Genomic DNA, 21,420 nt, shown 5'->3' on the forward strand with positions numbered 1-21,420 from the left:
GCCGGAGCTCAGCTGGGTACACCTCCTGAGGACAGCAGCGGCAGTCCCCACTGGACCCGGCCCCGGCCTGTAGGAGGCAGCAGATAATCGAGACATCCTTCCCATTCTACCAGCCGACTTTGCTGGAGCACCCACAGGGGACCGGGGTCCGGTGGGGAAGGTGACATGTTCATTGGACCTGCCGTGGACAGGGACCGTCCCGTAAATCACCACACTTCGTCACCAGAACCTGGCCCGGGCGGGGTGGGGAAACCGCGGGCCAGAGAAGTGAAGCCACCTGCCTGGGGCTGCGGAACGAGGAGGGCTGAGTCGGGATTCAAACTCGGGGGCCCATGGGTCAAAGCGAAAAACCTCGGTGGAGGGTGCTGGAGCGGGGGGGAGTACAAGTGGGGGAGGGTGTGGTATGATCCTCGGGTTACAGTGGCCTCCGGGGTGGGCATGGGGCGGGCTGGAGTTCCCCTCCGGAACCTTCCCGGTTCTGGACACAAGGAAAATCAGAAAGGTCCCTCCAGGCCTTGGGCTCAGTGTGCTGTGGTGAGGCAGGGGTGGCAGGCACTTGGCAGCTGCTGGGCTCTGGGTATAGCAGGGAGATGGTGGCCTGGCCCCTGGGAGGCTAGTCCTGGCCCAGCTCCTGGCAGCCTCTGATAAAGAGCTCAGCAACCTGGCTCAGGAGATAACGTGGGTGCAAGATGGAGAAGAGTGGGGACGTGCCCGTGGGCTCCAGACCGGAGTTGGGAGTCCTGACTACCAGGGCTGGGTGCTACCGGGCAGAGGCTGCCCCCCCTGTGGGGGCCTCAGTTTCCCTCTCTGTAAGATGGGCTGAGAATAGGGCACAGTGCCCAGCTTTGGGGATCACCTAGTCGGAGGGAGGAGGCACGGTAAACAGCACTCAGACAGAGACCAGAGCCATAAAGAAATCAACAAGGCAGAGTATGACTAGGGGACTCTGAGGAAGTGACATTTGGGCATGGGCGGGGCGGAGGTTGCGGGGTGGCGGGGGGGGGGGGGGGGTGATAGTTGGGAGAGCCGATCTGGGGAAGGGCGTTCCTAGTAGGGGACTGGTCAGTGCAAAGGCCAAGAGGCAAGACCTGAGCTCGGGGGGTTTGGAGAACAGTCAGGAGGTGGCACGGAGACCAGAGTGGGAGGCTGGGTCGGTGCCCGGGGCCAAAGGTGCCGGGTAGGGGCCAGATGAAACCACAAGATAGCCCGGTGGCTGCCTCCGCTCCGGGCCAGCCACATCCGCCCCCGCCCGCCTCTGACTCAACGGCGCCGACCCTGCAAAAACAGGGCCCGCCCCGCGCCGGGGGGTGGCAAAGTCAACAGCGCGGGCACGCGGGCGGCACGTCCCCGGCGGCCCCGGGCGCGTCACGGGGGCGGCCGCGGAGGACCAGGAAGTCGGCGGCCGACGCGCCCGCCGGGGGTGGGGGACCCGGGGCGCCCGCACGAGTTCGCGGAAGCCGGAGGAAGCTCGCGGGCGGCCGGCGCCGCGAGGAAGGGCGCTGAGCCGCGGGAGGGCCTCGGGCGCACCCCGGCCGCGCGCCCGGTCGCTGGGCGCGGGGGCCGTCCTCCCAGCGGGGTGCCGCGTCCCCGCCGTGCGCCCGGGCCTGCGCCATGCGCCCTGGGGGCGTGCGAAGCTTCGCGCTGGAGCTGGCCCGGGGCCCCGGCGGCGCGTACCGCGGCGGGGAGCGGCTGTGCGGCCGGGTGCTGCTGGAGGCGGCGGCGCCTCTGCGGGTGAGAGCGCTGGAGGTGGCGGCACGCGGCGGGGCGGCGACGCACTGGCTCGAGGGCCGAAGCGTGGGTGTCAACGCGGTTTCCAGCGACTACGCTGCTGCCGAGACGTACCTGCGGCGGCGGCAGCTGCTGCTCCGAGGTGAGCCTCTCAGCCCCCCGCCCCCACTCCCGGCTGGGATCCCCTGGGACCCTCGCCCCAGATCTGGGCGCTCTACTCCAGTGCGGGGAGAGTTTCAGTTTAGAGGCTGTGTGGTCGAGTGACCTTTCTTAAGTAGTGGGGACCTCCTCCCCAGGGTCTTGACCCTCCCACAGGACACCTACCCACCTACCCCCCTCCCAAATCCTCTTTCCCAGGAAAGAGACACCCCCGTTTACAGGGGGTGTCTGGGCACCCCCCCCCCTTGACAGAGCTGGGAAAACCCTCCACCTAAAGGCTATGCGGCGGGACCCTCCCCCCCACCCCTCCCATCCAGAGTTTGGAGAACCCCTGGGTGGAGTCGGGACATCCTTCTCTCTGGACCCCAGGATCTCCTTTTAACTCCAGATTTGGGTCCCTGATTTCCCAAAGAAGACCCCCATCTCCCGCGCCCTCAGTTTACCCCCAGTGTTTGCAGGAACCAGTTCTAACCCGGGTTGGGAGTTCTGGTGATAGTTGCAGGTAGGTTTGCATCCCAAAGAGAGAGGAGACTTGGGGTGGGGACAGATCGGGCTGGGAAGACTTCCAGCTCTGAACCTCAGCCCCCCACATTTAGGCCAACACAGAGAGTCAGGAGCAGGCCAGGGGCGAGCCTCGGCAGTGAGCTATGTTTGCTGTGGAGGATGTTGGCTTCCTGGGTCCGCCAAACCCCTTCGGCTAAGCCAGACTTCACTATACTCTTCTGTAAAATGGGCAGAGGAAAGAGGCAGCTCAGACCTGGTTTCTCACCTATGGCCCCCTTTTTTCCAAGCAGATGCTTTGCCCACAGCCTTTCAGTCTTGTCTCAACACCCCAGGTGCAGGCTCTCCCCTTACTAGCTGTGGAAACCCAGACCTCAAGGGCCCTAGGGCGGGACAGGAAGGCCCCCCCCCCCCAGGCACTTCCCTTCCCCTGAGGTTCAAGGGAAGTTGGGGCTGGTCTCACCCCTGGTTCCACTCACCAGCTGCTTCATTAAGACACTGCAGGGGTGAAGCTTGCAGAACTGCTGGGTAGCCTCAGGTGAGGCCCTGCCCTTCTGTGGGCCTCTGGGGACCCATCTGTGAAATGGACTCACCTCATCCCCCATCTCCTCCTGGGCTTATAGCCTCCAGGGCTCCACTTGGCCCTGGTGGGCGGGGGGAAGGTACTAGCCCTTCATTTTGGTCTCAGAGTCCCCTCTTCCGTGCAGACCCCCCAAGCTGACCACTGCGTCTACCGCCTCTGCCCCTCCCTTACGTAGTTCTGACCCCAATGCCCCTGTGGCCACTCTGGCTGCAAGTTACCGTGTCCGGTTATGATTTCCTCCCACTGGGGCTTCCGAGGCCTCAGGGGTGGTCCCAGGGTCGTCTGAGGGCCCCTCAAAGGTGGCCGCCAGGGTAGTGGGTAGGTTCGAGCAGCTGCTCATCTCGCTGCCAGCAGAGGGCGCCGGTGCCCTGCAGACCGCCAAGAGGAAACTGCCTTAGAAACTCTCCTGGAGGTTCTTCTCTGAGGAAACTGAGGCCCAGAGAGGAGTCCTACCGTCTCGAGGGTACACCGCAGCCCTGACCCTAGGGGTTCCTGGGACGTCCCTTCCACTCGGTTGTCTGGGAGGGGACTGGGGCCCGGGTGAGGGGCGGGGGGGGGGCTGCCAGGAGTGGGCACAAGGACGCCTAGGGGGTTTGTAGAAGTTTGCTGGGGGCTGCAAATTGGGACAGGAACATCGAGGGTTGGAAACAGCCTGGGCAAAAGCGCCGAGGCGCGACAGAGTGGCGGCTTGTGGGGAGTGGGTTGATGACGTGGGAGCAAGGCTCTGGGAGAGGTCGAGCATGGGCTACACAGTGATTCAAGGCCCGACATTCTGAGGTCAGGACTGATTTTCTCCCAGCTCTACAAACATGGAAACTTAAGTTTTAAGAGATTGTCACTAGTCCGGGGTCACCCAGCTAAGCGGGATTCTAATCAGAAGAGGGGGGCGGGCGCCCAAGCAGAGGAGGGCCCCACGCACTTCCTCCTCCTTCCGCCATCACTTAGAGGGGAAACTGAGGCCCAGGGTAGTCCTGGGCACTCAAGGCCCCGATTGGGTCCAGCCCATCCCACACCCCTCTAGCTCGGGGCTGGACGTGTCTCGAGGCATATCTGAAAGTGGTGGCCAGTTGATGATTAAACCTAGTGCCAGAATGCTCTTGCTGGGTAACTTCAAGCCCGGGACCCGCTTCCGGCCCTGTTTCCCCTCTTTACCCCCGGGGTCTTCGAGAGACCGGCTCTGGCCCCCGATGCTTCAGTTTCACCGAGGGTAGGGGGCAGGCAGCTGGGGCGTTTGAGGTTTTGTTCCACGCCTGGGAGGAGCCACGCCCCTCGCCGCGCCATTGGTGTGGTCCTTTGTGGGGGTGGGGCCTGTGTCTCGCCCCGCCCCGCCCCGCCCGCCGTATAAAGGCAGCGCCGGCGCCGGGCGCACAGGAATTTCTGGCCTGGTCCGCAAGTGCGCCTGCGCACGTTGGGCCGGTTCGCGTTCTGAAGCTGTAGCCTCGGCGCCTCGCGCCGCCGTGCCGCCGCGTCGCGGGTTCGAGGCCAGGGTCTGTGCGTCGCGGGTTCGCATCCCGGCCGCGATGCTGTTCGACAAGGTGAAGGCGTTCGTGGTGCAGCTGGATGGCGCGAGCGCGGGGGCCGAGCCGGTGTTCAGCGGCGGCCAGGCCGTTGCCGGCCGAGTGCTGCTGGAGCTGGCGGGCCCGGCGCGCGTGGGCTCCCTGAAGCTGCGCGCGCGGGGCCGCGCCCACGTGCACTGGACCGAGTCGCGCAGCGCCGGCTCGAGCACCGCGTACACGCAGAGCTACAGCGAGCGTGTGGAGGTCGTGAGCCACCGTGCCACGCTACTCGCGCCAGGTACCGGCCGGCGACCCCAACGCGGCGCACGTGCTGCGCGCTCCTGGAACCTGGCGCGGCCGCTGAGCCTCCCCTTCTGGCTTCTACTTGCAGACACCGGAGAGACCACGACGCTGCCTCCCGGGCGCCACGAGTTCCCGTTCAGCTTCCAGCTGCCTCCGTAAGTCTTACGGTGTCTGGGGCGCAGGATTGCAGGGGAATCCCTAAGCCTGCTGCTGCTTTCAGGTTTAGGGCTCCATTGCTCTGTATCTGGGGACCCTCGAAACCCCAGCACCCCAGCGCTGCTCCCCTGGGGGAGGATCCTCCGCGTCTCTGCCTCTCATCCTAAGTCTCTGGGGCCACTCCCCACTTGTATCTCGCCCCCTGAAGTCCCTTCCCTCCATCTCCCCCCCCCCCCGCCCCCCAGGACCCTGGTGACGTCATTCGAGGGTAAACATGGCAGTGTCCGATACTGCATCAAGGCCACCCTGCACCGGCCCTGGGTCCCTGCCCGCCGGGCAAGGAAGGTATTTACTGTCATAGAGCCCGTGGACATCAACACGCCTGCCCTGCTGGTGAGCGGCTGTTCCAGGGGAGGTGGGATGGGAGCGTTGCAGGTGGGGGCCTGGCTGCTGGGTGACCCCGACGGGCTCCTCACCCCCTTCACTTCCTTCACAAAGTGGGAAATCACTGCTGGGCCCTGGCAGGAAGGGAGGCAGGCGTGGGGATGCCTTTGGAGTCCAGTGGAGCTGGGTGCAGATCCCACCTGCACCAATAATCTGTGTGGCTCTAGACAAGTATCTCACCCTCTCTGAGCCTCGGAGAGCTCCATCTGTGAAATAGGGGACCGCCAGGACTTGCGATGATAATGGTTTTCTGAGCACTGATTGTATACTAAGCGATTAGCTCGTTCATCACATTTTCAGCCTTCTGAGATGGGTTTTATCTGCGGCTGTTACAGGTGGTTATGAAGAACCCAGGAACGCTGCCCCAAATCCCCCCTCTGCTGGGGGTGGTCGGGAAGCTCTTGGGCCGGGGTCTGTGGTTTGCACAAAGTGACCTGTTCCTGTCCCTCTTCTCTGCCCCACCAGGCCCCTCAGGCGGGAGCTCTGGAGAAAGTCGCCCGATCGTGGTACAGCAGTCGTGGCCTTGTCTCCCTCTCGGCCAAGATTGACCGAAAGGGCTATACGCCAGGTACCAGGCGAGCGGAGCTGGTTGGGGAAGAGGGCCAACGTCAGAGCTGCAGATGGGGAAACTGAGGCCACCCCCCCCCCCCCCGCTCCCCACTGCAGGTGAGGTAATCCCCGTCTTCGCCGAGATCGACAACGGCTCCACGCGCCCAGTGCTGCCTCGGGCAGCAGTGGTCCAGACGCAGACCTTCATGGCCCGAGGTGCCCGCAAGCAGAAGCGAGCAGTGGTGGCCAGTCTCTCGGGCGAGCCCGTGGGCCCCGGGCGGCGGGCGCTGTGGCAGGGCCGGGCGCTGCGGATCCCCCCCGTGGGTCCTTCCATCCTGCACTGCCGGGTGCTACACGTGGACTATTCCCTCAAGGTAGAGTGCCCCGTCGGTCCTGGGAGGCAGAGGCGGCTATATCTGCTCTGTTCTCCAGACTGGGGTTCCCCCGAGGCTGCCTGGGGGCCCTCCCTCACGGTCTGTCCCTCCAGGTCTGCGTGGACATCCCTGGCACCTCCAAGTTGCTCCTGGAGCTGCCGCTGGTCATCGGCACCATCCCCCTGCACCCTTTCGGCAGCCGCTCGTCCAGCGTGGGCAGCCGTGCCAGCTTCCTGCTGGACTGGGGGCTGGGGGCCCTGCCAGAGCGACCTGAGGGTGAGCTCCCCATCCCGCTGTCCGGGGGCTGGGGGGCGGAGAGGCGGGCGCCAGGCTGACCCTCCCCGCCTCCCCCGGCCTCAGTGGCCACGTCTGTGAAAGTACACAGTAACGATCGCGTCGGTGGCCCCAGATCCCCCCGCAGAATCTCATCCTGAGGGCACACCGCCCGGCAGCCCCAGGATTGGCACACGCCGGCTCCTGGCCGTTGTCCCCGATTCTGGGGCTCCCCTTTCCCACCGGCCTCACCCACCCTGTCTCTCACTTGCAGCTCCTCCCGAGTACTCAGAGGTGGTGGCAGGTGGGGAGGTGGCGGCCGCGGGGCAGAGTCCCTTTCCACCGCTGCAGGACGCTGACGTGAACCTTGAAGGCCCCTTCTTCGCCTATATCCAGGAGTTCCGCTACCGCCCCCCACCCCTGTACTCCGAGGTGAGCTTGGGGGTCCGAGAAGCCTCTCCAGGCCCTGGGAGCCCGGGTGGGGGTGGGATCAGATGAGTTTTAAATGTGAATGGCATGCATTCGTTCAGGGCCCGAGCCCCCCTTGCGCCCCAGTCCGCACCGCGTGTTGCTTCCCGGCTGAATGCAGGAGTCGGAGACGAGCAGGGCGGGAGAGGGGTGTTTCCGAGCCTCTGGAGCCCTGCCGTGGTAGTTGACCGGGTTCTTTCTGTCAGGAGGATCCAAACCCACCCTCAGAGGCCATGAGGCCACGCTCCATGACCTGCTGAGGGGTGAGTGAATACCTCGAGGGATGCGGGTACACACAGGCTTCCGGCCTCCGTGGACATGGGGAGTGGCTGGATCGAGAGCGGCCCGACCGGACTGCGCTGATGTTGGGGAATCCGCGGCTCGGAACAGGGCAGGGCTTTCCGACATAACCCAGGACGGGGGAAGAGTCTGGAACCTGACTGACGTGGACTGGCCCTCGCGAGGCATCAGATGCCCCTTGCCGGATCCCGTCTTGTCTACGCCGGCCTGTGGACAGGGCTCGGGTCCCCCGGGAGCCTCTGGTCTGGGAGAGACGTCGCCAGACGTAAACGCTTCCGGTCCCGTGGGACCAGAGGAAGAGACCCAGGACCGGGAGAGTCCAGACGGGAGCAGAGAGGGCTTCCCGGAGCAGAGGGCGTTCTGGCTGAGGCGGTGGCGTGTGAATAGCGGCCCAGCAGGCAGACAAGCAGGAGGAGGAAGAAGTCGGAGAAGGTCAGAGCTGAGCGATGTTTGGAGATCACCCCTTTCATCTTAGAACTGGGGCTCAGAAAGCGAGTGCCTCCGTTGAGGCCACACGGCAAGGGCCGGCAGGCGAGAGGGCCCAGGAGTGAGGCATTCAGGGAAGTGAGTCATTGGAGCTCCGTGGGGCTTATGGGTGGCAGGAGACCACTGCTCCAGCCTTTGTTTTGTTTGTTTTTTTAAAGTATTTATTTATTTTGAGAGAGCGCACGAGCAGGGGAGGGGCAGAGAGAGAGGGAGAGGAGAGAGAATCCCTAGCGGGCTCCGTGCCGACAGCGCAGAGCCCAGCTCGGGGCTTGAACCCATGGATGGTGAGGTCATGACCTGAGCAGAGATCAAGGGCTGAACGAACGCTTAACCGACTGAGCCACCCCGGCCCCCCTCCAGCCTTTGAAAGCCAGAGAGAGATTCCTGGCCTAGGCTGGGCCTGCCTGGGGGCTCCTCCAAGTACTCCAGGACATGCGACTTGCCTGGGTGTTATATGACCAGGGAAACCCGGTTCAGAATATTAAGCCAGACCTTGGGGTCAGAGGTCAGCCTGGGGTAACACAGGAGGACCAGTGAGCCTCTGGAACCCTCCTGTATCCTGGAGGGACAAAGTGTGAGGGGGCAGCTGGACAAGCCCCCAGTTGGAGAGTCTCAGCCATAGCTGGGGGCGGGGCCCCCGCCTGGGACTCATCATTTTTGATAAGCCTTAAATTGTTCTCTTTTTTACAGATGTTTTTTTTTTTTTTTTTAAATAAAAGCGTGGGGAACGAGACTGGGTTTACTGGTTTATTTCCCCCAGCTGCCAAGGGAGCTGAGTGGCCATGACCTCCATCTTGCGTCAGGATCTCAAGGGTCGAACTCCAGGCCGAGGAGGGCGGAGGGGCCCCTTGTCCAGAAGGAGAAACTGAGGCCCAGGGACACAAAGGGAGGCTGAGCTCAGGTTGGAGCTGGACCCCATGCCCCTTCCCTAGCACAGTCACAGAGGCTAGGAACTTGAATGGGGGAAGGCAGACAGAGGCCTCAGAGAGGAAAAAAGCTGGCCGGGCAGGGGCGCCCCGGGACAGGTGGATCTTGCTTCTCTTGAGTTTGAACCGCTTTTGTTTTTATTCAGATGAAACTTCTATGCCATGAAATGAACCCCTTTAAAGCATACAGTTTGGTAGCGTTTTGTGCATTCACACGTGCGGTGTGCACCCATCACCTCCCCAAAGGAGACCCCGCCCCTGTTAGCAGTCACCCCCACCCACCCCCTCCCTCACTCCTGGCACCCACTCATCTGCCTCCTGCCTCTGTGGATTTTCCCGTTCTGGGCGTTTCACGTAGATGCGATCATGCTCCGCGTGGCCTCTCCGGCCTGGCTTGCACTCAGCATAAACGTCCACGTTTTCGTCCACGTTTTCACCCACGTGGCAGCGTGTGTCAACGTTTCGTAACTTTTTGTGGCCAAATAATATTCTTTAGCGTGGATGGACTACATTTGGATTCTCCCTTCACCCCTCGATAGACATTTGGGCAACGGCGAACAGGGCTGCTTTGGGCACGCGTGTGCACGGATTTGTTGGCATGGAGGTCGTCATTCTTCTGGAGCTGCGGGTAGGGAAAGGGAGTCCAACGGAGTGAGGTGACTCGTGCAGGGTCCGGAGTCCCCACTCGGAACCGCCAGGCTCACAGGTCGGCTCCTGGAGGGGCTCCCAGCCGAGCCGGCGCTCAGGCCCCGCCCCCGACCCGAGGCCCCGCCCCCACAGGGCTGGGCCCAATTAGAACCCCGTTTTAACAGTCCCGGCTGTGTTCACCCATTTGCCCCAGGCAGTGAGAATTAACTGGCAGTCTGGGGTGACCATTGGCGGGGCTGAGGAACAGGGAGGAGGACGAGGGCACCCAGGGGCTGGACCCTGGCAGGTATGGGTTCAGGCTTAGCTTTCTGAGTGACCTACGGGCAAGGGCAAGTCACGTGGCTCTGAGCCAGTTTCCTCACCCGAGACTCTTGGGACACCTCCCTGCCACAGCCTCAGTTGTCTCCCACCCGTGGTGTGAATTTGGGTCCTGAGCCCCACCGACTTCCGGCCCCGGGTTTTGCCCAGCCCTCCCTGTCCAGCGGCGTCTGCCCTCGGCAGCTGACCTGGCATCCAGCTTTGAACCCGTCAGATTTGGGGTTCCTTTGGGCCCAGCAGAGGGGAGATGTACCCACAGCACAGACCAGGTCACCCAGACCTCCAAAATAGCCTCAGGAGGGGGTGAGCTCCCCTGTCGCCCTGGTGTGCAAGACCCAAGATCCCAGTCTCCGGAACTCTGTCCCCAAACAGAAGAGTAAGGTGTTTGTTACAAAAGTTTCCCCTGGCAGGCTTGGGAGGACAAGCCATCGCGCGTCCCCGGGACTTCTGCATCTGCAACTGTCGGGAACCTGATCCCTTAAGAGGTGGATTATCCGGTTCAGATAAATGAAAATCAGAATGGAGCTGGCTTGGGTCATCCAGAATTCAGGGAACCCCCTGAACACAGAGTGAGGCCCATAGGGCATAGAGGGGGGTGGCCGAGATAAAATCCCACCCTTCCCTAGGCCCCTCTCACCCACCCCTCCTTCCAGCCCCCCCCCCCCCCGGATCCCTGACTGCTATTCACATAATCCAAGCTGGTTTCCACCTCAGGACCTTTGCACATGTGGTTCCCTCTGCTGAAAGGCTCTTCTTCTCTGTGGCTGGCTCTTCTTCACCTCCTAACCACATTTTTCCAAGAACGCCCCAACCTGTTGGTTAAAGGTGACACTCCCTGTTACTCCCTCTCCCATCTCCCTGTGCTGTTGCCTTCATAGCCCTCATCCCTCTCTGAAATTTTGATTTAGATACTCATTTATTTGAAGCTTTGAGGGCCTCTGCCTCTCCCATGTTTTTTCACTGTCTCTTTTGCTCACTTTCTGTAAGTCTCTCGTCTTTGTCCCCCACCCCCACCCCCTCTCTGTCTCTGGTTCACCGTCTCTGCATCTCTGTTTCTCTCACTCCTATCACTTGCTGTCTCTTGCCCCTGGCTCACCATCTCTTATGGTCACCATCTCTCTGTCTCAGTCTCTGAGTCTCTCACTGTCTCTCTGTTTCAGTCTGTCATTGTCTCTGTTTCCCCCTGTCTGGCTCACCATCTCTGCATCTCTTTCTCTCTCTCTATCTCTGTCTTTGTCTCTGTCTTTCACTCACCGTCTCTCTTGTTTTTCATCTCTCTGTCTCAGTCTCTGTTTCTTTCACCATCTCCGTCTCCTTTCCTGGCTTGGCCAGGCCCCCGGGGCCCTGGGGGTGACAGGCAGGGCGCCCTCTGCTTGTTTTCCACCCTCGCTGGCAGGGGGCCCGGCTGGGCCGCTGTTCAGGAACCCTCCAGCTGCCTAACTGCAGCCACCAGGCACAGCCGCCTCTGGCCTCTCCTCCCAGCACATTCTGTCCCGAGCAGGGAGCACTGGGGGTGGGTGGGGTGGGGGTGGAGGGTTCCTGTCGGGCTCCAGTTACAGGACAGCCCGTCCTGGTGGCCTTGCTCCCCACCAGTGCTGCCCCCTGATGCCTCCCCTCCTTGCTTGGGACTTAGATCTTCATGAATGAGGCCCCTCTGCCAGCTCATCCCTACCTCAGGGGCTTTGCACCTGCTGTGCCTTCCCCCTGGAGTTCCCTCTCCCCGGATATGCCCAGGACCTTCTCCCCAGCAGGCTTCAGATCACAAGTCACCGCCTCAGGATGCCCTCCCTGTCTCTGGGTCAGAACACCCCTCAATTCCCTGACTCCTGTCCTGATGCCTTTCGCTTCCTGATCTTCCCCCTTCCTCAAAGTTATATATTTACTTGTTCGTTGGTGTGGTGTCTGTTACCCCAGAGCCCTCCCGGGCACACACTAGGTGCTCAATGAATGCTTTAGAATTGTTGCCATTTCATCCCAAAGTTCAGCTCTAGCACAGCTCCCGTCCCTTCAACCTGGCTGACCTACCCCAGACCCTGCCTCCTCCTGACCTTGGCGCCCCCTGCGCCCCCCGCACACCAGCAATATCTCTGCCCTCCCAGCTGCTCCTGGTGACTTCCCTCCCCCAGATGCACCTTTTCCAGTGAGGGGCTGAGTCTGTTTTTTAGACCCACTGGGCTCCATGCGGGGGCAGCTATCTCACACACACACACACACACACACACACACACACGCAGAAACGCATGCACACACACATACAGAGACCCAGAAATGGGCCGGTGAACTCGGGCACACACAGCCTAGACCTCCACGGACACAGACCCGCGTGCGCCTGCGTGCACACACACGTAAGGTCCAACAGCATTGACCACGCCGGGCGCCCCCGGCTCTGGTTGAGGGCTTGCAGGGTGTTCCCTCTGCCCTCGCTTCCCCCACCTTATGTCGGGTGTTCGAGGAAGGCCAGGAAAGTCCCCAGAAAGCATCAGGCTGGGCGAGAGGCCCAGGAGGAAGCAGTGAATCAGCTGGCAGCCATCAGTGCCCAAAGGGACCCCCTCCGGGGGGTTGGGGGGACTTACAGAAAACATCGATAAAGGATTGGGGGGTGGATGGGGCCAATGGGGCCTGCTGAGCGGGGTGGGGGAGGGGAGGGGGCATGCCTCAATGGGTTCCCGGGGCTCCAATACCCCCACTCTGCTGAGCCTGATTCCCAGGTGGGGAAACTGAGGCACAGGGCTCAAATGACTTGCCCAAGCCCCTCCAGCCATGATGGGGCAGGCAGAGGCCCCCGAAGTCCTTGGTAAAAGGTTTTGGGGGGGCGTCCCCTCTTCCTGCTCTCCTTTTGGAGGACAAAAGGAGCCTGGTCCACTTCATGGCTCCAGATGTGGACATACGACCAGGTCCGGCCAATTAGAGCCTTTTGTGACCACAGACTCAGGGATTGGTTCAGGAATAGGCATGTGACTCTGACTGGGCCAATCGTGCTGGGACTTTGGGGGGTTCCCAGAGTTGCTGATAGGCCTGGAGGTGATGATAAAGAGGGGCAGAACAGAGAGTTCCAAGGCCATTGTGATGGAATCCACAGACACCCCTTCCCTGGAGGGTCCCGGGAGGGCTCCCAGGAGGAGAGGCCACTGGAGTTGGGGTTTTGATGGGTGAAGAGGAGTTCACCAGGGAGATAGAGAGAAGGGCATTCCAAGAGAGGGCAGCCGCGGCTGTGTTTATTTGCTCCTAGGCACCCCCACGAGCCCCCTAAGTGTGAGACCACCTCTTTGCCGGCAGCCTTGTTGGCAGCTGACGTTCCATTAACGTTTGTGGTGTAGGTGGCCCTTGTCTGGGGACGCAGATGAGGGAGATGGGTGGGCCGTGAGTGGGAGAATGGGATTCGGGGGGCCAGAGAGCCCAGGGGCGGGTCAGGGTGGCCCCGGGGGGCCTGGGAACAGCACCGCGGTCCCAGGCAGGAGGGGGCACTTCCCGTCTCCCCGTCTGTGAGCCCCCAGTCCTGGGCATGGCCCTCCAAGGGGAGGCAGGTGGGGGCCTCTGCCTTCCCGTGCGACCCTGGGATGGTGACGGCACGTCTCTGGGCCTCAGTTTCGTCATCTGGAACCTGACTTCGCGGTAGGACAGGGTCGGTACCCGGCACAGAAGCAACCCCAGGTCTGCGGGACCGGATGGGGTGTGCTGAGCCAGTGGAGGAGGGGCTGGGCCGTCCAACACATTCCCTCAGCAGTTCCTGGCCTCTTTGAAAACAGGAAGCTGGCTCTCAAGGGAGCCCCCCAGCAGCGCTTCCTAAGCCTCCTCATGACGCGTGCTGTGGGGGAGGGAGGGGGGAGGCGGGGGGGGGTGGGGCCCGTGCACGCACATGCGTGTTTGCAGGCGGCCTGGAGATGAGTGAAGCCCACCAACGCGTGCACACGTGTCTGCGTGTCAGCCTTGTCCGTGGAGTTACCCGGAAGCACGTGCCCATGGTGCGTGTGCTTGAATGTGGGTTTGCACACGTCGGCCAATACGGGAAGCAAACGCGGGCTGGTGGGTGCATTTGTGGGTCTGGGTCTAGGTGGCGGGCATCGGTGTCTATCCGCAGTGGGGACCGGGGAGTGCTGGCGGGAGCTAGCCAGTGGGGGAAACACCTAAGGGTCAGTGACGGTCTGGAGTCACTCAGCCACGGGGGCCAGAGGGGGCCAAACTGGGGCCTCCTCACGCCATGTTCCTGAGAGGCTTTTCACTTGCCGGCAAACTTCTACTCATCCTTCAAAACCCCATCTCGCCTGGGAGGCTCAGCGGGTTGGGCATCTGACTTCGGCTCAGGTCACGATCTCACGGTTCGTGAGCCCGAGCCCCGCGTCGGGCTCTGCGCTGACAGCTCGGAGCCCGGAGCCTGCTTCGGATTCTGTGTCTGCCTCTCTCTCTCTCTGCACCCCCTCCTCTCAAAAATAAATAAACGTTAAAAAAAATTATAATAAGAAAGCCCCATCTCAAATACCCCTTTTTTTCTAAGCCAGTCCTGACGCCATGGGCTGAGGGCATTTCGTGTCTGGCCATGTCTATCCCCTCTGGATGCTGAGGGGCATCGCCAGGAACACAGGGCCATGTTCCCCACATGCTGACTTTCTGGAGTTGGCCCAGATTCCTTTGCCATACCTGATCCCCAGGAGGGGGACTCCTGCTGCCATATAATCCTCAGGACCTGCCAACCCCGGTGGTTTAGAAGGTCGGGCAAGACATTTCCACTTGATCCGCAGGCCCATGTGTTCTGGAAAGTCCCCCGCCCAGGCCTGTGGGCTTTCTGGCCTTGGCCCACAGCAGTTCAATGCCAGTCTGCTTTGTCTGTAGGATGGACCAGAGGTTTTCCAAGGCCCAGGCCGTGTGATGGGGGTTTCTCGCTGGTGTCTCAGTGCCCCAGCCCCAGGGCCGCCATGGGGGGGCTTTGAAACAAGGCTCAGATCCCATCCCTCACTCCCCCTCCCCCAAAGCCCACCAGGCCCTCTGTGGCCTCGCCCCGCAGCCTCTATCACAACAGATTTAGGCCTACCTCAGGGCCTTTGCACTGTTCCTTCTGCTCAGAGAGCCCTTCCCCCGCTCCCTACCTTCTCCTCCTTGATCTAAGTTCAAGTGTCCCCTCCTCAGAGGCCCCTCAGCCTCCCTGACCAAAGCTGCCGCTCTCTCAACCCCTCCCTTGCGCCTCTGGCAATTCATAATTACCACATACCTGTGGCTTCATGGCCATCCTCCACCCCTCCTCTGTAAGGGGACCTCCAAAAGGAGGGGGCGGGGCATAACGCCCCTCCCCCAAATGGGAGCGTGTCCCAGCATCATGTCTCACCCTTTCCTTCCAGACTGGGCCTAGAAGTTTCCTCATTCCGGCTGTATCAGCCAACAGCATAGATGGGAAATCCCAGGGAAGGAGAGGCGGCGTCCCCGTGTCCAGGCAGAGCATACTCCTCCCCCCACGTGGCCAGAGCTCCACCTCACCTGCGGGAGAACGTCCGGCTCTTAGGCTCGGAGTTCAAGGTCCAGCCCGCGTATGGCAGAACCCTTCCTCTTCCTTTCCTTAATTTTCAGCTGCTGTCAGAGACCAACTGCTGCACTGAGCATGTCGGCACATCGGGCTGAGTACAAAGCAAGGGACTCCTTTGCACGGTATACGAACATTGCGGACCGATGCACTCATAGTCTGCCCAGTACGTAAACGCCGTTGCTTGTTGGCTACTGACAGCCGCGTAGAGAACGGAGGCTGCCCAAGCGCTTAGATCAGGGGTTGACAAACTTTCGCTATAAAAAGTCACATAGTATGGGGCACCCGGGTGGCTCAGTCGTTGGAGCGTCCGACCCTCGATCTCAGCTCAGGTCTTGATCTCAGCGTCAGTTTGTTTTGCTTTGTCTTTAAAGTGTGTTTATTTATTTTGAGAGAGGGCGTTCGCATTAGCGGAGGAGGGGCAGAGAGAGGGAGAGAGATTGGGAATCCCCAGCAGGCTCCCTGTTCCACGCTGAGCCCCACGCGGGGCCGGACCTCATGAGCCCCGAGAGCCCGTGGCCCAAGCCAAAATCAAGAGTCCGCCGCTTAACCCGCTGAGCCACCCAGGCGCCCCTCAGGGTCATGACTTCAAGCCCCACGTTGGGCTCCATGTTGGGCCTGAAACCTACTTAAAAAAAATAAAATAACATAGGGGCGCCCGGGTGGCTCCGTCGGCTGGGCGACCGACTTGGGCTCAGGTCACGATCTCACGGGTCGTGAGTTCGAGCCCCGCGTCGGGCTCTGCGCTGACCGCTCGGAGCCTGGCCAGCCTTTCCCTTGAAAGCAACCATAAACAATACACAAATGAGGGGGGGGCGTGGGCAGTGTCCCAATAAAGCTTTATTTACATAGTTTTGAATTTCATATAGTTGTCGTGCGTGCGGAAACCTTCCTTCGGTACGTTTGTAATCATTGCAAAAGCGTAAAAGGCACGTCTAGCGCGTGGCCAAAGCTATATCGTTTGCCAGCCCCTGGATGAGACCTTCAGTGGGCAACAAAGTATCGGGAGTGGTCGTCTTACAAACACTGGAGCTCCGCTTAAAGGATTGCAGGTCGCCAGCGACGAAATTTTAGAGCAGGGTAGACGCTTAACGGCGTCTGACCCCTGACAGGCGACAGGTATCACGCTTGATGTTTACGAAGCATTAGATCGGAGCAAGTGAGGGTGGCTCCCTGGGTGTCAGGACCCAGTTTAAGTTGGACCCAGCCCCCCCGGCTCCAGCACCACACGGACCAAACCGGGCGCCGCCTGCCCATTCTCAGAACACTGTTTACCAAGTATCAAGTGACAGGGGCCGGCGGCCGGGTATCGAGTCACAGGGCAGTCACACTGAGGCTTGGGCGCTGTGACAACATCTCCAGACACCAGCTGTTTACAGTGACATGAGACTGGCTGTTTACAGGGGACCAGCTGACCTGCTTCCGGATGCCAGAGCCCAGATGGCCGGTGGGACGGGCTCCTCTGCAGGTGTTTGCAGAGGGCCCAGGTCCTGGGGACCCCCCCCACCTCCTGCGGCTGCCTCCAGCAGCAGGAGCGGGGATGAGCAGAGAGCTCATGGCCGAGGCGAGGCGAGGCTTTTGCTCGCCGAGGACCCCCACGCTCATCCCTGCTCTTTGGGGGCAGGAATTGAGCCCTGCGGGGCATCAGGTTCCGCGGTCTGGCCGCCACTCTCTCTCTGCTCATTCCCGGCTGCGCCACCTTGCGCGCATCGCTTCGCTTATCTGAGCCTTCACTTCTCTATCTGGAAAATGGGCAGGGCGATGGATCAAGGTTGCCAAATAAAATACAGGATACCCAGTTAATATGGAATTTCAGGGGCGCCTGGGTGGCTCCGTCGGTCAAGCGGCCGACTTCGGCTCAGGTCATGATCTCAGGGTTTGTGAGTTCGAGCCCCGCGTCGGGCTCTGTGCTGACAGCTCGGAGCCTGGAGCCTGCTTCGGATTCTGTGTCTCCCCATCTCTCGGCCCCTCCTCTGCTCGTGCTCTGTCTCTCAATAATGAATAAATGTTCAAAAAAAATTAGAAAAAAAAAGAATTTCAGACAACCAGCCAATACATTTTTGTAGGAGTATATCCCAAATGCTGCATGGAATATACTTACGCTAAAAAAAAAAACAAACAAACCACCAAACAAACAAGAAAACAAGGTGTTTATCAAATATGCCTCTCCTATGATGAAGTCTCCCTGATAGGAGGTTGTGAAGGTCTTGAGGGGATCACAGGCCGGGCACAGAGAAAAGGCCTGATGCATCATAGGACTGACGTTCACTGTCCCTATCTCCCCCAGGAGCTCACAGGGATGAGCCCAAGTGAGGTCTGCTGATTAGCTCATAAATGCATCATGTGCCTCTGGGGAGCAGGGCCTGGGTGACAAGAATGATGCCATTATTCAAGAGTCTCACTAGGATGTCAGCAAGAGGCTCTGCACCACAGGAAGGAGAGGCTTTCTTCATTCATAGCGTGTCCCCAGCACCCAGATGCTCTGAAGGGCTCAGCAGAGTTGTTGGGTGAAAATAAGAAGACATTCAATAAATTGTTGTTGAACTCCATGTTTGATCCCATCACTCTTTATTGAATACCTACTGTATGCCAGGCGCTCGAACCCATGCGTGCCCAGGGCTCCCCATCAGCAAGGGAGATGGGTATTAATACAGTCATCAGGGGCGCCTGGGTGGCTCAGTTGGTTGAGCGTCTGACTTCGGCTCAGGTCATGATCTCGCGGTTCGCGGGTTCGAGCCCCGCGTCGGGCTCCGTGCTGACAGCTTGGAGCCTGGAGCCCGCTTCAGTTTCTGTGTCTCCCCCTCTCTCTGCCACTCCCATGCTCACACTCTGTCTCTCTCTGTCTCAAAAATAAATAAACATTAAAAAAATTAAAAAAAAATACAGTCACCAGCATAAACGCAAAATTATAACTTGGACAAGACCTGCCAAAGGGAGATACGCAGTGCTGGTAAGATCCAGAGGGTCCTGAGTAGGGCCCAGAGGGGCTTTCTGGGGGAGTGACACTTTATGGGGACCTGGAGGAAGAGATTCGCAGGTACAAACATGGCACAGAGCATCCTAGGTAGTGGGCGCAGCCTGTGCAAAGGTCCTGGGGTGAGGGCGAACGTAATTTCAGGGGCTGGCTTCGTGCCACCCCCAGCTCCCTTTGACAATTTGCAGGCTCCAGCAGATAGTCAAGGCTAAGTTTAAGATGGTCGGGGTCTCCCGGCGAGTGGAGCAGGATGTGATGCCCTCAACCACCCACAGTGGGGGAAGGACAAAAGTCTGGGCGCATCCTCAGCCAGAGGGGTGGGGAGGAGCAGGTGAGGTGAACGGTGCCCAGCGCCGCCTCTGCCCTGGAATTTCCTGAGCTACTTGCCGGCCCAGTCCACCCTCCTCGCCCACATGGCCATAGCCACTTCCCAGGGCACAGAGCAGCAGGATCGAGACAAGGCCACAAGCCACTGCTGGGTGGAGTCAGGAGGCAGAGAGAAGAGTTCTGGGACGCCCAGCTGGGAACTCTCAGGACCGAGAACCAGAGCCGGGATGGCAACAGTAGCAATCACAATAATAATAGCTTCTAAGGCCTAAAAGTGCCCAGCTGAGTCCCGGCAGGGAGATTTAATAGCCGCAAAAGCCCCAGCAGGCTGGTTCCAGAAGTATCCCCGTTTTACAGACAGAGAGACTGAGACTCAGAAGGATGAAGCGACTGGTTGAGGGCTCCCGGTGACCCCGGGATGTGGCAAATCTTCATTCAGGCTCCTACGACAATAATTACCACGGAACGGGGGGCTTAAACAGCAGACAGGTACTTCTCACAAGTCCGGAGGCTGGGAAGTCCAAGATCGGGATGCCGGCAGATCCGGTGTTTGGTGAGGGATGATTCTTGGTTTGTGGACACCTGCCTTCTGTCTGTGTCCTCACATGGCAGAAAGCAGGGAGAGGGAGCAAGCTCTGTTGTGTCCCTTCTCATAAGGGCACTCATCCCATCGTGGGGGCTCCGCTATCGTGACCTAATCGCCGCCCAAAGGCACCCCCCCCTTCTAACGCCATCACACTGGGGATCGGGGTTTCAATTTATGAACTTGGGAAGGGACGCAAGCATTCAGTCTATAGCCACACCCGCGTTTCCTTTTTTTTTTAAATATTTTTTTTAACGTTTATTTATTTTTGAGACAGAGAGAGACAGAGCATGAACGGGGGAGGGGCAGAGAGAGAGGGAGACACAGAATCGGAAACAGGCTCCAGGCTCTGAGCCATCAGCCCAGAGCCCGACGCGGGGCTCGAACTCACGGACCGCGAGATCGTGACCTGGCTGAAGTCGGACGCTTAACCGACTGCGCCACCCAGGCGCCCCCCGCGTTTCCTTTTTATCCTCACTGTTGAGGGGCTGACATCAGGGCCCATTGGACCCTCCGGGCCATTTGTCTCTAGCCTCATTAGTACTGGCCATAAAATGGGACTTTGGCCAATTGCCAATATCCAGAGGAAGACCTTGACCCCGGGCTCCTGATGGCAGGAGATGTTTCCATCTCCCGGTTGAATCTGTAACTCGCCGTGTCCAGTTGGTAAAAGCAAATGTGTACATCCACTATCTGTTACTTACTGTATACCTGGGGAAGGGGATGGGCTGCCACGGGGCCAATGGAACTTTCTGGGTGATGGAAATATGATATCCAGATTGACAGTTTCAGGATTTATGCATTTGCCAAAACACATCCAACTGTACTTTACTGGGTTTTGGGGTTTTTTTTAATTTTTTTTTAACATTTATTTATTTTTGAGACAGAGAGAGACAGAGCATGAACGGGGGAGGGGCAGAGAGAGAGGGAGACACAGAATCGGAAACAGGCTCCAGGATCCGAGCCATCAGCCCAGAGCCTGACGCGGGGCTCGAACTCACGGACCGCGAGATCGTGACCTGGCTGAAGTCGGACGCTTAACCGACTGCGCCACCCAGGCGCCCCTGGGTTTTATTTTTTAACGTTTATTTATTTATTGAGAGAGAGAGAGAGAGAGAGAGAAAGAGAGCTCAGGAAGGGGAGGGGCAGAGAGACGGAGAGAGAGAATCCCAAGCAGGCTCTTCGCCATCAGCACAGAGCCCAACTCTGGGCTCGATCCCACGAACCAGGAGATCACGACCTGAGCTGAAATCAAGAGTCGGACGCTTCACCAGCTGAGCCACCCAGGCTCAGTACGTGAGTCACGTAGTCACGTACTGAATTCTACTGTATGGGAGTTATGCCCTAACAAAGCTGACCTTTAACACAGTTATACGAAATTTTATTTTGAGACCAGTTGGGGAAAGGCAACATCATAACAAAATTCACGTGCTTTTTTTTTTAATTTTTTTTTTTAACGTTTATTTATTTCTGAGACAGAGAGAGACAGAGCATGAATGGGGGGAGGGTCAGAGAGAGAGGGAGACACAGAATCGGAAGCAGGCTCCAGGCTCCGAGCTGTCAGCCCAGAGCCCGATGCGGGGCTCGAACTCGTGAACCATGAGATCATGACCTGAGCCCAAGCCGGACGCTTAACCGACTGAGCCACCCAGGCGCCCCATAAAATTCACGTGCTTTTATACAAAGTCTTCTGTTTGGGGAACTTGAGTTATTTGCTGTACCTACGGAAGGACGTCAAGCGCTATCTCACTATAGACTCTAGCTGTCCAGACGTGCCTGGTAATGTTCCCTTCCTCCCTTCGGAATAAAACGCATCTGTATTTTAAATCATGTCGACCCTAAGGTGCTATCTGCAAAGCCTTGGCGAAATACACACGAGCATACTGTTACATAAACACAGAAAAGAAGATAAAAGCAGTCGATCTAGGCTGGGAGATGTCACAGCTGTCAAAGCCGCACACCCAGACGCTGCCTCCGTTTCCCCATCTGTGCAATGAGGTAATAACCTCCTTGGGATTCTCTCTCTCCCTCTCGCTGTCTCTGCCCCTCCCCCGCTCACACGCGCTTCATCTCTCTCTCAGGATAAACAAAAATAAAATAAAATAAAAATAAATCCTAGATTGGATTTGGTGTCCTTTGCCCTGTCTGCTGTACGTGTTTGCTTTATGCTGACGTAAATCGACACAACGGGTGGACCGCGATTCCCACCGTTGTCCAAGTGCCTGAGTTGTTCGTCTACACGGCAGGCTTCCTTGCAGGGTGCGGGCCAACCCAGTGAGGCGGCGTTCAGCAGCACCGCCTCAGCCATGCCCAGT

The 21,420-nt window shown here is 59.5% G+C and overlaps 1 protein-coding gene and 1 non-coding gene across 4 annotated transcripts; both read left to right on the plus strand.

The window, feature by feature from the left end:
• The first annotated feature begins 1,065 nt into the window (after positions 1-1,065).
• ARRDC2 (arrestin domain containing 2) lies at positions 1,066-7,994 on the plus strand. Of its 3 annotated transcripts, none has more exons than XM_047095691.1 (8): positions 1,066-1,870; positions 4,859-4,925; positions 5,172-5,319; positions 5,836-5,938; positions 6,037-6,293; positions 6,407-6,569; positions 6,841-6,998; positions 7,241-7,994. In XM_047095691.1, exons 1-8 carry the CDS (start codon positions 1,612-1,614, stop codon positions 7,292-7,294), a joined length of 1,209 nt encoding a protein of 402 aa, XP_046951647.1. In that variant the 5' UTR covers positions 1,066-1,611; the 3' UTR covers positions 7,295-7,994. The 3 variants fall into 3 exon arrangements, with proteins under 3 accessions (XP_046951647.1, XP_046951646.1, XP_046951645.1); XM_047095690.1 differs by lacking the exon at positions 1,066-1,870 and adding an exon at positions 3,549-4,765 and having other exon boundaries at positions 7,244-7,994; XM_047095689.1 differs by lacking the exon at positions 1,066-1,870 and adding an exon at positions 3,553-4,765.
• A 9,892-nt stretch (positions 7,995-17,886) lies between these two features.
• TRNAR-UCG (transfer RNA arginine (anticodon UCG)) lies at positions 17,887-17,971 on the plus strand. The gene has a single exon. It is a non-coding gene; the product is annotated as a tRNA-Arg (tRNA).
• Positions 17,972-21,420: the final 3,449 nt, after the last annotated feature.

Source organism: Lynx rufus, unplaced genomic scaffold (genome assembly GCF_022079265.1).
Source record: "Lynx rufus isolate CCGP_SWC_20201006 ecotype Redwood Valley unplaced genomic scaffold, mLynRuf1.p SCAF_4, whole genome shotgun sequence".
Lineage (NCBI taxonomy): Eukaryota > Metazoa > Chordata > Mammalia > Carnivora > Felidae > Lynx > Lynx rufus.